The sequence below is a fragment of the Melospiza georgiana genome, chromosome 8 (assembly GCF_028018845.1).
Source record: "Melospiza georgiana isolate bMelGeo1 chromosome 8, bMelGeo1.pri, whole genome shotgun sequence".
Taxonomy (NCBI): domain Eukaryota; kingdom Metazoa; phylum Chordata; class Aves; order Passeriformes; family Passerellidae; genus Melospiza; species Melospiza georgiana.
This window is the reverse complement of record NC_080437.1, coordinates 5914384-5929048: the sequence shown is the minus strand read 5'-3', so window position 1 is coordinate 5929048 and position 14665 is coordinate 5914384. Positions and strand designations below refer to the sequence as shown.

General features: G+C 43.3%; 1 protein-coding gene across 2 annotated transcripts in view; it reads right to left on the bottom strand.

Annotated features, from left to right (window-relative positions):
* Nucleotides 1–14665, bottom strand: part of PRKG1 (protein kinase cGMP-dependent 1) — a 352826-nt gene that overhangs the window by 195395 nt on the left and 142766 nt on the right. For both annotated transcript variants that reach the window (XM_058029350.1, XM_058029351.1), the window contains exon 3: nt 11120–11233. In XM_058029350.1, the coding sequence (XP_057885333.1) occupies nt 11120–11233 (114 nt within the window). The remainder of the gene's footprint in view (nt 1–11119; nt 11234–14665) is intronic.

The window sequence follows — 14665 nt, the reverse complement described above, 5'->3', positions numbered from 1 at the left end:
TCCCAGCACCAAAGCACTGGGGACTCCAGCATTAGATCAACAAGGACATTTTACTTGTGGGGGACTACTTGTGCAGATGTCCAAAGCCTGGAGCACTTGGGTTTGAGGAATCCACAGCAGTGTGTGTCAGCTCTCGGCTCCCAGCACATCCCAAAGCCCCCAGTGCCTATTCCTGTCCCAGCACCAAAGCACTGGGGACTCAGGAATCAGATAAAGGACATTTGTGGGGGATTATTTGTGCACATCTCCAAAGCATGGACCACTTGGGTTTGAGGAATCCCCAGCAGTGTGTGTCTGCTCTCTGCTCCCAGCACACCCCAGAGCTGTAACACCCCAGAGCAGCAGGGATTCCAGAGGTGATTAAAAGACATTAACGTTGTTCCAGTCCTAATGTGAGGGCTGAGAGCAGACACACAATGAATTCACAATGCTCATGGCCCACACAAACCCACAGCAGTTCATTAGCTACAACAGAACATTTTAAAAAAAGAGAGAAAGAACATGGAAATGAGTGTTTCTTTCCACAAGGAATCATTTCTTCCCCAAGTTATGCTGTTGAAGGATAAACTGATATTAGAGGACAAAGCTGGGAACACTTTGCCTTTATCAAATTAAAGCAATTACAAACTGTTTATAAAGATGCTTTCATAACATTAGTTTTGTTCTCAGAAAAAGAAGACTTAATTTGCAAACTAAACTGGAAAATTAAGATTAGCTCCTCCAAATTTACCATCCTCCAAAAAAAACCTCACTGCCTGACAAACTGCTCAGTCTTCCTGGTAGATCTCAGCTGCAAACCTTCCCCAGAGGAATTAAAAAGTGCACATTTTCAATGGGTCTCTGCCACCTCTCCATCTTCACAGCACAAAGAGGAGGCTCCAGGGAAACCTTAAAGCACCTTCCAGTGGCAAACGGGAGATGGTAAAAAAGAGAGAGAGGGGCTATTTCCATGGTTAGATAGTGATGGGATGAGGGGAAGGGTCTTGAATTTTAAAAAAGTGAGATTTTTGGGATATTGGGGAGGAACTGTTCCCTGGCACAGGGTACCCACAGTCCCTGGATCCCTGGCAGTGCCCAAGGCCAGGCTGGACAGGGCTTGGAGCAGCCTGGGATAGTGGAAGATGTCTCTGCCCATGGCACTGGATGGGATTTAAGGTCCCTTCAAACCCAAATCAGTCTGGGATTTTATTAAAATGTTTTAAAAAGCCACCATCACAAACCCATTGATTCTGGGGTTTTACTGGGCGATAGACTGGCACCAGAGCATCTCTGTGATGAACACATCCATGTGCTGGAGTTACTCCAGTTTATCTGGGAAGTGACTGTGACAGTGTTCACAGGGGTCTCAGGATGAGGGAAGAGATGAGGATCTGACTCCATGTTTCAGAAGGCTTGATGTATTATTTTATGATATATATTACATTAAAACTATTCTAAAAGAACAGAAGAAAAGGTATCATCAGAAGTCTAGCTAAGAATAGAATAAGAAGGAATGATAACAAAGGCTTGTGGCTTGACTCTCTGTCCAAGCCAGCCGACTGTGATTGGCCATTAATTACAAAAAACCAACATGGGCCAATCACAGATGCACCTGTTGCATTCCACAGCAGCAGATAATCAATGTTTACATTTTGTTCCTGAGGCCTCTCAGCTCCTCAGGAGGAAAAACCCTAAGGAAAGGATTTTTCATAAAGGATGTCTGTGACAAGTGACCCCAGGAGTGCAGGATTCAGGAGCACCCACCATGAATCCAGCAAGAATGGCACCACTGTTTTCCAGGCACTAATGAGAAAGTCATTAAAACACACATTAAAGCAACCCCAAGGGGCACTGTGCTAATGAGCCTCCTTGCTTCCATGCCTGGCTTTACAGCTATTTTTTTATACATTCCCCTTGAAGAGATATCGAATATATTCCCATTCCCACTGGGAATGCAGCACATCCCTGCTTTTCTCCTGCCTAAATGCCAAAAGCAGCTGAAGGAGAGCCTGCCATGCCAGCTGCCCCTGGGGCTCTGGATTACCAGGGTGTGATCATCCTGTGCAGTGTATCCCATCCCAGACCTGCCTGCAAGCTCATTCCACACAAATATTTATGGCAAACCTGGAAGCAAATAAGTTTGCAAGGGGTTAATCAGGAAAGAAAAAATACATTATCACTGATGGCTTTTGTTAATAACCAGGAGGAAATGAGGGCACAGCAAAGCCTGGGAGCCTCACAGTTTCTTGCAGTGGCTGATGGAGTGATGAAGCATTTTATTCACCCACAATTAAGGGGGATTATTTTAGTAATGAAGCAGGAGTTGAATATCAGCTATTAAATACAACCATCATCATCTTCCTGGACTTGCAAGGAGGATTTCTTTTAAACCCCCAAAAAACTCTGCAGTAACAGCAGCCAAAACAAGATTATCTCCTTTCCCAGTGCTCCATAAAGCTGGGGAATTACTGAGCCTTTTTAGATATTACAATGTTTGTCAAGCAACAATTAAAAACGCACCAGCGATTAAGCAAACACCATAAAGCTTTTACAATTCATTTGAAGCAGGCAAATATTTGTGCAGCCAAATTAAAAAAAAAAATCCCAATCAAAGAACTGACACTGAAGTATTCGTCTCTCTGAAGATTCAAAATCCTTCCTTTTGAAAATGGATTTTTAAAAACGCCCTTTAAGACTCCAAGGCTGTCCAACCTGGCCTTGGGATATTTCCAGGGATGGGGCAGGCACAGATTTTTTTTTGTTCAATCACAAAGCTGTCATCAGCAATGGCAAATAAATAATTATTACTTGTATTTACAGCCATACAGTGCTGATGGTATGGGATAAACCAGCCCCTTCCCAGGAAGTTGCCAATCTCAGGCACGTAAATCCAAATTATCCCAATTTTTCAGACATCTGTGCTAAAGGATAGGAAGGGCTTATCCAAAGTCAAGCTTCCAGAACAAAGCAGAAATCTCAACTCAACCTGAAGCTGTGAGCTTCACTCCAGGTGTATTTTTCCCTCCAATAAAAGGAAATTTCCATCCCCTGGGAAAGGTGGGACAATGGGGATAAGCTCTGCAGGGCCCCTGATGTCCCCACCCAAATGGATCACGTCCAAAAAGCTCCCAGTCTGAAGCAGGAGAGCCCTTGAAAGCTGCTAAATCTTCCCCAAACACCACAACACAGAATAAAGAGGATTTTAAACACTTCTCCCTCTTCTGTCAGCTGCAGCAGCCCTGAGCACTCTCCCCTTTCCATCCCCTCTGTTCTCCCAGCACGTGTTTATGCAGCTGTAGGGAAAAATATCACCCAAAGGAGGGTTTAGCATTTATGGGGGGGTTAATGGTTGACCCAGAGTCCTTCCCAAAGCAGCTCCTGTGTCCCTGGGCACTGAGGTGTGCTCTGGAATAACAGGACATGGACACTGCTCCATCCAGGAGATGCTCTTGGAGAGGTTCAGGTTGGACAGGAAGGAAAACTTCTTTTCCAAGCAGGTGTCCTGTTGGAAGCCTGGTTGCTGAGAATTTTGGACTTTCTGTGTTAACAAACACTGATCCCCAAGAGAACACTGAGGCCATGGAGAAGCTTCCAAAATTAAATTATAGAACTGGGATTGTGGGTGTGGAGTTTGAATAGAAGTGTGTGATATCACATGGTGGGAAACTTTAAATTATAGAACTGGGATTGTGGGTGTGGAGTTTGAATAGAAGTGTGTAATATCATGGTGGGAAACTTTGAGTTTAAGGTTTTAGAATATAATAATATATATTCTATATAGATAGCAAGGCAGAAGTTTTAAGGCAGAAGCTAATCCTCCTTCTTCCTGGGTTTGGGTGGTTTTGTGTAATTAGATAAAGTCAGCATCACAGAGCACAAGTAGCTAGATATTAAGTTAAAAGTAAAAATAATATGTGTAATTTCTTGATTAAACAATTTATCCTTTAAAAAACCTTGTGTGTAAGGAGATAAGTCTCCTTTTTTAACTTGTGAGAGCAAATTATTGTAGACCTCACAGTTCATGAAACTGTAATATAAATAAGAACTAATAAATATCTAAATAAAAAAAAAACCATATCACATTCAATCCCAACCTCAAAAAAAAAATATCAGGGAAGTGTCTGATTACTACAAGCAGAGCACCTGAGTTCCTGAGTTTCCCCTTCACACACAAAGTTGTTTCCTTAAATCAGCTCAACACCTGAATTCCCTGTTTCCCCAAGAACAAAGCTAACTGTGCTGTGCTAGCACAGAGTATCTGACAAAAATAAATCTGGTTTTGGGATCTCTTGCAATGGAAGAATCACAGCAGTGCTCAGAAATGGTGAAGGATCACAAAAACAGAGGCAGAAGAAATCTGAAGCACAAAAAGGACTCTGAAGAGGTTCGAGAGACTCCTCAAACAGGGGATACAGGATCCAAGCAGATCTAAACAGCATTTAAGTGGAGAATGTGCCTGCCCAAGGAGGGGATGGGGGAAAGGAACATCCCAGCAGTGTCTGTGCTGTGGGCACTCGGGGGTATCTGGGGCTGGGGACAGCAGAAATGGGGCTGGGGATGTTGGAAAAGAAATGAAATTTAGCAAAATATTTAATTATAGTGAGTTGTGTGTGAACTGATTTGTTAAAAAGTAGTTTTGTAGCCGTTCAAAAGTGTGTTGGGTTTTGTGTGTTACCTAGCAGGTAGTCTTAGGGATGTAATAAATAATTAAACTAGTGCAAGAAAGTAAGAATGCTAACCTGTCTGGAGGCAGCATACAATGCTCTTAGAATAAGATAAGCAGAGGATTAATGATCTTGTTTGTGAACCAAGGAATGTATCACAAGGGGTCTGTGACCAGGCAAGGGGAACGGGAAACTGTTTCTTGGAGACTTTGTTGTGAATCTCATGTATAAGAGGGAAGCACCCATACGTGAATTTGGGGCCTCGGACTTTGGGACGTGAGTCCCCCAGCTCCCCGGGCCCCTAATAGAGCACCCACAAAACTTATCCGAGTTTTGTGTCATTTATCAATCGGGCAACAGGGACACAGACAAACCCACCACGTGGCATTTCCACACCCACTCAGACAATCCATCCCACTGCAGGCAGCTCCTGTGACCCTCATCAGCCAAAGAAAACCCAAGTTTAACAGGCAGGCTGCGAGTTGGGTGCACTGTGTGAATTCAATCAGCCTCTGCTCCTGCCCTCCGCTACAGATAAGCCGTGCAGAGTGACCTCAGAGCTGAAAAACAAACACAAGAAATCAAGACAATCCTATTTCTTCAAAGGCAGCCAGGGTTTTGCCTTGTTCAGATCTCTTCAGATGTCTGGAGTTCACCTCAATTCCCATCAAAAAACACCAATCCAGGGTGTCCAGGCCAGGTCAGAGGAAAAGACAAGGCAGCTTTAAGGTGGCACCTGCACCTTCTGCTGTCTGCATGGACTACCCTAAGAAAAACAATGAACTAACAAAACATAGCCGAGCCTCTCCCCAGGCTCCTCATTGCTGCAGTTAATTAAAAAAGAGACACTATTTAAATCTCATTTCCTCCAGCTGGGTGTCAGGCACAGGCTGCAAAGGGCAGAGCTTCAGCAAACCCATTTCAAACACTACTGGCTTTGATATTGTGGAGTAAAGGCTTTTGCAAATAACTTCAGAGGAGGGAATGCAGTTGTCAACATTGCTGTTGTCTGGATGGGTTTTATTGCAGACTAAACATAAATAAAAGCTTCCATTCCCAGTCCATTCCCAGAGAAGATACAATTCATGAAATATAATGAGTTTTTCAAACGTGCAATACAGAGAACTTGTTTGGTGCCTTCTTTTTTAATTAAAAAGCCTATCTGCAGTTCTGTCAATTTATTTGGTATCCAAATGCTTTTAACACTGGCACTTCAATAATATGAAATCCATCTTGGCCAGGGAACTTCAGATAAATGCAAGTGAACTCCAGCCCTCTTCAGCATCCCAAACTGGGGAAATACTGGCACTCTTAGGAGGTGTCCAAGGAAGGGCTGGAGGTGGCACTCAGTGCTCTGGGCTGGGGACAAAGTGGGCACAGCTTGGATTTGATGATCCTGAAGGTCTTTTCCAGCCTCAATGATTCCATCATAGGAATTCCATCATTCCATTATTATTGGAACTATTATTATTCCATCCATTTGGTTATTGCTGCATCATTTTCACGTGCAAATGGATTTAAGGTCACACAGTGAATACCATGGAGGAGATCTTTGCTTTTATGGACAGCAGGAAAGGCAGCTTGGGGTGGCTTCATGTCAGCAAGGAGCTTCTAAAAGTGGCCCAACAAAACAGAAGGCAGTGGTGGCTTTGGTTCTGAAACACAACTTGATCAGTTCTGGGCCTGTCTTGGTGCCAAGAGGCCTTTTGTTCCCCAGTTACCACCAGAAAATAGTCTAGAATGAGAAATTTCAAATAATGTGGGGCAAACCCAGCCCATGTGTTGTCTGTTGCATTTTAATCACATGTCACTGAGCCCATAAATTAATATTTATGGCAAACATTCCATCCCACCCCCTTGTTTGTCAAACTCTGCCCAAAGCAAAGCTTCACTGTCAACAGCAAAGTTCAGTCACCTCATTTCTCACAGCTGCTCTGGCCATATTTCAAACATCAGCAACATTTTCAGTGACATCGATAAAAAGGGATGAAATGGGAGCTTTTATGAACTAATTATCTGACATCTGCTATTAATATTAACTAATTCTTCAAGGGTTGCACAGAGAAAGCCATCATCTCCTTATAACCATGGTTAAGTGATGAGAACTCAGCTCAATCCACTCTACAATTAAATCAATGTGAAAAACATCAACAAAATTATTTCCACAAGTACTCCAGAACAACAGAAACACTTCATTTCCCTGGAATGGTGATCATCCTCCTTCAGTATCAGGCACAACAAACAAGCCTTTGTTATTTATTGTTAATTTATCTGCTTGGCCATACAGGTCTATGGGGTTTTTACACATGGATTTAAGACTGAAAGTTTTTCCCATAAATAAATACCCAGTCTTAAAGCTGCTCATGATGCCAGAACTTCCAGATGGCAATGAGGAGCCACAGAAATGCCATCCTGAAGATGCTCCTGAAGAAGAGAGGGGGGGGGGGAAAAAAACTCCTGCTACACCTTGTCCATTGTCCTCAACATCATTTTCTCATTATCATCCCCTTGGAGGAATAATCCAATCCCATTTTGTCACATTACTTGCAAGACCTGTAAAGGTCACAGTAAAATACAGGCGGTGGAGGGGTGAGTTTAAATTACTTTCTTCCAGGATATATCCATTTATATTCCATTTATCTCCCACCAGGCGCACCAGACTGGCTGGGCCAGCCCGGGTTTCTTATCTCCATGTAATATCACAGAGATTTTAATCAAACAGTTGAGTATCTAAAAGTCAACTTCCTTGCAAAGTGTGTGTTTTAAGGAGAGCTGAACAAACTTTACCCTGGCTCCTGTAATTGTTGCTTTCAGGTATTCTCCTCCAAAAATCCTTCTGCAAGGTTTTTAACGAGTCTCTGCAGTTTTAATTGGCAACTCACTGCTGCCTCATTTTCCCCCACAAATTATCCATGTTACCAAGCTCCTCAGAAGCTTCTGTCATTCCTGGGGCTGCAGCAAGCAGTGCAGAGCTCTCCATTAGAACAAAAACCAGCAGATGAAAATTCAAACTCACCCAGGCTTGGCAAGGAGAAGCCGAGCTCCCGCCTTAATCCCTCTGTGCTGCACAGGGTTTTGTACAATTAGTGCAGCTGGCAAGCACAGCAGCTTGAGGGACTCTTGTGCTGCCTTTTGAGGGCCAGCAGAAGGATTTACATAATTTAGAGTTTAATAACTTCAGCCTCTGCTTGCTTTTTGTTTTTTTTTCCTTTGCTAGTAGTTCTGCTGAAAGCACAAGCTGGTGTGGAGTGTAACTCCCCTGAAATCGTCAGCCTCGCACAGAGATGTTTCTAAGGGATGGTTTCGTTTGAATTTTGCCCACAAGAGAATCTATTTCAGGTGTGACACCACTTCTAAAATCAGCAGAACATCCTTAGAGGATGGAGAATCTGCTCCTTCCACAAATCACCTGCAAAAATCTGCTCCACACATTCTGTAAGAGGAATGAGCATTCCTGCCCAGTATGAACAGCAGATTAATTTCACTTCCTCCCACATCTTGTTAGCAAAATGAAGAATCACAATGTTTAAACACAACCCAAATTCATCTGAGAGGATTTTTGTCTTTATCTTTTTTTGCTGACCTCTCATAGCCCTTTTTTCCAAACATGTCTCTAAAAACAGAGGATCACAGACATTTTATGTGTAGCCACAAAAAGTGGTGTTTTCCTCATTCTGAACCTAATCATTTGTTGGAATCAGGGAGAAAAGTCTGTGGCTCTGCTTTGAATTACAAGCAGCATCCAGGTTTGCATGCAGGCACTTGAGATCTCTGGATAATCAATACAAAGAGAGGGAGGAATTACTGCTGATTTGGATTTCACTGAGTGTGCAATGGAAGGGGATCTGTGAACATGAAGGAGTCAGAAGGCCTTAACAATTCCACACTTGGAGCAGACTGACCAGTTTCTACCAGAAGAAGAAAAAGCAAACAAAAAAAAAACCTCCAAACCCTCTACAGATATCTGAAAATGTAAAGCAAACACTGCAGAACAACCAAACAAACAGATGTCAAAATTGTATATTTATCTTAAAAATAAGGCCACATGTCAGGAGATGTGTCCCTGTGTTTTCTGGTGCTCCTCAACACCCAAGGGTTTGGGTTCTTCCCATGCCCTGCTTGAACTCAAACTTCACCCTGCTTTTATTTAAAACTGCAATGACAGAGGAAAAAAATATTAATAGTGCTCCTGGGGCAGGCTTTTCAAAGCCCTGGATTGCCTTAATTAAGAGGTCATTATGAGACAGGAGTCAGATCAGAATGATTAAATTTTAATGTCTCCTAAATTCTGTTGCAAAGACAAAGCCCTTCCTCCAGTGATTTATAGCTGAAGTTTGCTCCTGCAGAGTGAGCACAAGCTGAAGAGCCCGTGTACACTAACAGTGAGTAATGACACTAAAATCTTTATTATTTACAAACCAAAGCCAGGGTACACATAAAACCCAGTTCCAGCTGGAGATGTCAACTCAGCTGACACCTCATTATGGCCCAGCTGTATCACAGAGCTCCACACCCACATAAATCCATCCTTCACTCAGCCTTTGCTGCAGCTTCATCCTCAGAAAGCAGCACTTAATGTCCTCCTAATGAAGTACAGGCAGGCCCATCAAAACACACTCCTGACACCCTGGAGATGATGGAAAGCTCTCTCCTCAAAATTGGGAAGCCCTGAGAGTTCCTCCAAATGGATGCTGCTCCCTAACAGTTCTTCACCACCAGTGCTGAGTGTCTGTCCTCACTACAATCACCAATTTTATTTCTCCCAAAGTAAACCTTGGAATGACCCAAGGCTTAATGGAGTATTTACCACCAGCACTCACCTTTCTAGGGATTTAGCACATTTATTGCTCATTTCCCAAAGGAACAAGCAGCTGTTTGAAGCTGTGTAGGACCAGCTAAGGCAACACCATGCCCAGAGGGGATGCGAGCACCTCCACACTCTCAGCTCAGTGACTGTGAGCTGCAACAGCTCCCCAAGCTCATTACACCCCAAACTTCATTGATCTGTGCACTAACCACAGAGAAAATTCCTCCAGGTCCCTTGCTGGCCCTGGGAAAGGGATTAAAACCCAGCAGAACTCACAGTGCTGCTAAGAAAGGAGCAAGGGACACAGACTCCTTTTCCTTGAGGCAAGGATTCTAAATAGTGACTTTACTCCTGTCCCCAGTTTAGCCAGGACAAAGGGATTTGGGACAACAATGCCACATGCCAGGCTGGAGGTTTGTTCAAGAAGGGTGTGGAAAAGGCAGTAAGGGAAAAAAATACAGGGAACCTGCAGTGGGAGTGCCTTGCACAAGCAGGTGGGAATAGCACAGGAACAGAGTGGTTCTGTGGGATTCCACTCAGCTGCCCTCCAGTTCTGCATTCCTAAGGGGAACTAAACAACAGCCAACCCCTCACTGCCTTTTCTAGGCTGTGACATTTCTCTCTGCTCTCCCCAACCTTCCCCAGCTGTATTTATCACACAAACCTGCTGCTTCCCTGAATTTCCACCCTCACCTGAGGTCCCCAGCACTTGTGAAAAGGCAAGGTTTGCACAGGTGAGAACAGAGAACATCAGTCATGTCCTTGAGCCCTACAGAGAACAGCACATCCTGCAGAAAATAATCCACTTACTGGTCCTGCTCTCTCATTCCTGCCCATTTGTTCTTTTCCTCTCTCTTTTTTTACAGCACAATTAGATATTTGGAAAAAGCTTTCTTCTGAGCAGGGACTCGCATGGCTCGTTATTCTGGCACAAAAACACCACTGGTTTGTATTACTCAAGTTTGTATTATTCAAGTTTGTACCTCTTGTTTGGATTTTTCTGTACCATCTGTGCTCTTTTAACTCCTCCCCCACAGCACCTTAAAACCACACAACTATTTATTCTCTCTGCTTCAGACACCACCATAAACTCTTGTCCTCAAGATCAAGGAGAGCTGTGATATCCTATATCCACATCTGAATGCAAACAAAAACCCATTTAAGTCATGCATAGCAATGTGATTTATTTCCTCTGCTTAATTGTGCAAGCTAAGCTTTTGCCCAGAACATTCATAAAAGAAAGCAGGTAACAGGAGAAGTGCTGAGGAGTTTAGAGCAGGGGGTCAAGTACATTCCAGATTATTTTTTTCCTGATTTATTTTAGTGGGAAAACAATGACTTGTCCTGAACAAAAGCTTAGCTTGGCTTACTGATTTTCCCTTAAAGACTTGCACAGGTCAGAAAGGTTCTTCTAGGCAATAAGAAAATAGTTATCATGAGATCCAGCAGGAATTGCAAGGAAAACTGTGGGGCAAGCTTCAGGCTGCTCTGCGTGGGGTAGGACCAGCCTGAGAGACTGAATGATGCATTTCCTCTGCATCTCCTTCACATAAATCCCATACCAAAATCCATGCCCTAAAGAGCTGAAATCACTGAGAAAGGGAAACACATAAAACAGGCTGCAGCTTCCAAGTGAAGAGATTGAGAAAAACATCTAAAATGCTCTTACTTTTGACAGTAGCTGTCCGGGTGCAGTTGTAGAGGATGGCTAACTCCCCAAAAACTTTGCCAGGTCCCATGGTGCAGAGCTTCACTCCCTCTTTTGTCACTTCAACCTTCCCATCTGTGAGAAAAAGAAGAGAGAACAACCATTTTAAAAGGGCAATTAAATAATTGCAGACACTTTAAAAGGAAGGCAAATGTTTTTTGAGATTTAACTTCTAAAATTTATTTGATTTCAGGCCAGTTTGGATGGGGCTCAGAGCAGCCTGGGATAGTGGAAGGTGTCCCTGCCCATAGCAGGGGTGGCACTGGATGGAATTTAAGGTCCCTTCCAATCCAAACCATCCTGGGATTCCATACTGTGAACAAAAAACCACCAGAGCCCTACAATTTCAAAAGAAACTAATCATATTATGAAGAAGAGCACATAAATTCAGAAAAAGGTTAAAACCAACTACTGCATGCAGAAACTTTTAACGCTTGAGCATTTTTAGCGGAGCACTGTCACAGTTGAGAGGACCACAATACACAGAGTGTCACCAAACAACATCAGAAAGCTTCACCCCAACCAGAGGAACACCTTACCAGGTCAGAAGGTTTCAGGTATCTGCTCATACAGAGCAACACCCCAACACCTCAGAAGGCTGCCAGCAACTGCCCCTCCTGTGCTGCAGCCCAACCTTTTATCCCCTCATGTTGATGCACTGCACCTGTGTGCCCTCTGCTCCCTGTGTGATTGGTCAGTGCCCCTGGGCTCATTAATGGCTCATTATCTTTAATGATATCACTCACCTGTCCTGCACAGCTGCAGCCCATTAGAATTCACAGAATCTCTGGGTTGGGTCACAAGAGACCTCCAAGATCATCGAGTGCAACCCAGCCCCAACACCTCAACTAACCCTGGCACCCAGTGCCACATCCAGGATGATTTTAAACACATCCAGGGATGGTGACTCCACCACCTCCCTGGGCAGCCATTCCAGAACTTTTTCACCCTTTGTGTAAAGAACTTTTTCCTAATATCCAACCTATATTTCCCTTGGCACAGCTTGAGACTGTGGGATGAGGCTGGAGACGTTGGGGATAAGGGTCCACTCCCAATTCCCAAAAACTCTGTGCCTACAGAGCATCTGCACAGCCAGGACATACAGTACACCAAACTCAGTGTGAACTTTGTTTCACCTTTTAGACTTCCTGGTGAAATTTCCCCCAATTTTTTGTGTTCAAAAAAGAAAAGATTTAGGTCTTTTACACCCCACACAAAAACGGCGGTGAGATGTAATTTTGGTCATTTTCCCTGAGAACACTCATCCATGAGTAACAGAACTATCATAGAAAAGAAAATCACTCTGACCCGTGGCTATTATTTAATCCCCATCTCTCCACCCCTTGCCTTTCTGAATGTCTGGTTTTATGAGGGGAAATCTGCTTTATCAGCTTATCTGCATCATGCTGGGATGTGTGAGGAAGGGTTAAAATCCCAGGTTGGATGGAAAGAAAGGAGCTCAGGACCAACCTGGGAGGTTGGAAGTGACCCATCTTTTAAATATTGGAGGGTTTGAAAGGCAAGATTTGAAAAACAAGAGCCAGGAGAAGAGAAGGAAGAGGGGACAGACATGATGGGATTATTCCCACAAAAGAAAAAAATTGGGAAAAAGAGCAAAGGTTTCAAATCATAGCAGTCACTACAAGACCTCCCCTGGCACCCAAAACTGGGAAACAGCTTCAGGGTTCACAGAATACAATCAGAGAACTGAAACACAGACTCATTTAGGTCAGAAAAGGTGATTATTTATCAAGCTGAAAACGGGTGTTTGGTAAATATTATGGCCTAAAAGTTACCTGGGCTGTGGGAGTGTAAAATGGCAGCAGTGCTTTCTGTGATACAGAAGCAGAGTTGGGGGGATTCAAATATCTTCACTGCAAGTTAATTTTATTACTATTTTTATAAATGTTTGATTCATTTCTTCATATTAAGTATCAATCTAACAAGAAGAACAAAAATAGGTGTTTATCTCAAGAATGAGCAATATCAGCCTTTGGTGGAGCTTCCCACGCTTCAGAGATTCCTAAATCATTTTGAAGAATGTCATTTTTTGTTTAATAGAACTGAGTTTCAGCAGCTTTTTCTGCAAAAACCTCTACAACAAAAACCTGCAAAGGAAATTACTTTACCTGCCTTTTGGCTCATGAGTTCCAAAGAAAGATGGGCAATTCTGAGCAGGAATAGGATCACATTATTCCCAAGTGTTGGGGAGCACAAGAAACACACTGCTGATGAAACTTAAATACTTGTTGTAAAAGTAAAGAGAAGATTTCCCAGCATGATATTGCAGGTATTAGTGAGATTAGATAAAACAATGCTCTGTGGTTTGGTAATTAATGTGCTCTTTAATTACAATTTATTATCCCGGAGAAAGCCTCCCATTCCCCTGCTGTGTAACTGAGCAATCTGGAACATTAAACACCTCCCCATAAGATGCCCAGACCATGAGAAAAATTCACCTTTTATGGAATTAAAAGTTCAAGGGACTGCTGTAGGATTTTTCCCATTTTCTTTTCCTACCTGGCAGCCTGTACAGTGCAGTTTTCCATGGAGCAAACAAATTGTTCTGCTGTATCAAGCAGACAAAGGAACCAAATGGAACACAACACAATATTGATCAATTAATGGAGATACATCTGCAGCTTGCCTTGGCATCTCCACCAGACAAACACTAAATAATGCAAGAGATGCTTCTCTCCAGGCAGGAGAATCAGAAAATGCTGCGTTTCAGTCCAAATATTGAGCATTATTGAATTCAACATTATTTTTAATTTACAGCTTGAGCTGATTTTGGGGGAGCATTAGCTGGCATACAAACAATGCAGTTTTCTGTCAGCTGTAAGAAGCTATTCCATAACAATGTGTATGATTTTTCAAACAGAGTATAAAATAAAAATCTCAGTGCCTTCAGTTCCTCGGTTCCAAGGGCTCCAGCCATTCCCTTCCCAGGATGAACATGAGAAGGTGACCAGAGTTAAGGGTCAATAAAAGAGATCGATGCCTCCACAACCCACCAGCCTGCTCCCAACAGAAATAGCTCCAAAATTCCCTTTAACCACGCAAAACACAAAATATTTTGGGTTCTGCAGGCCCCGAAGTCTCAGTTCTTTGGTTCTTTATCCTTGGACACTTCCAGGGATCCAGGGGCATCCACAGCTGCTCTGGGCAACCAGAGCTCCACCTCATCCTGTGAGGATTTCTGGGAGGTTCACTAAAGCTTCATGAAATTAAGCTTTTCTTATGAAAAACCGGTCCTAGGGGTTGGAGCTGAACGATGCTTGGGGATATTCCATGAAATCCAAGAGGGAACAGCTTCACAACCCACCAGCCTGCTCCCAACAGAAATAGCTCCAAAAATCCCTTTAACCACAGAGAACTCAAAATATTTTGGGTTCTGCCGACCCCCAAGTCCCAGTTCTTTGGTTCTTTATCCTTGGACACTTGCAGGGATCCAGGGGCATCCACAGCTGCTCTGGGCAACCAGAGCTCCACCTCATCCTGTGAGGA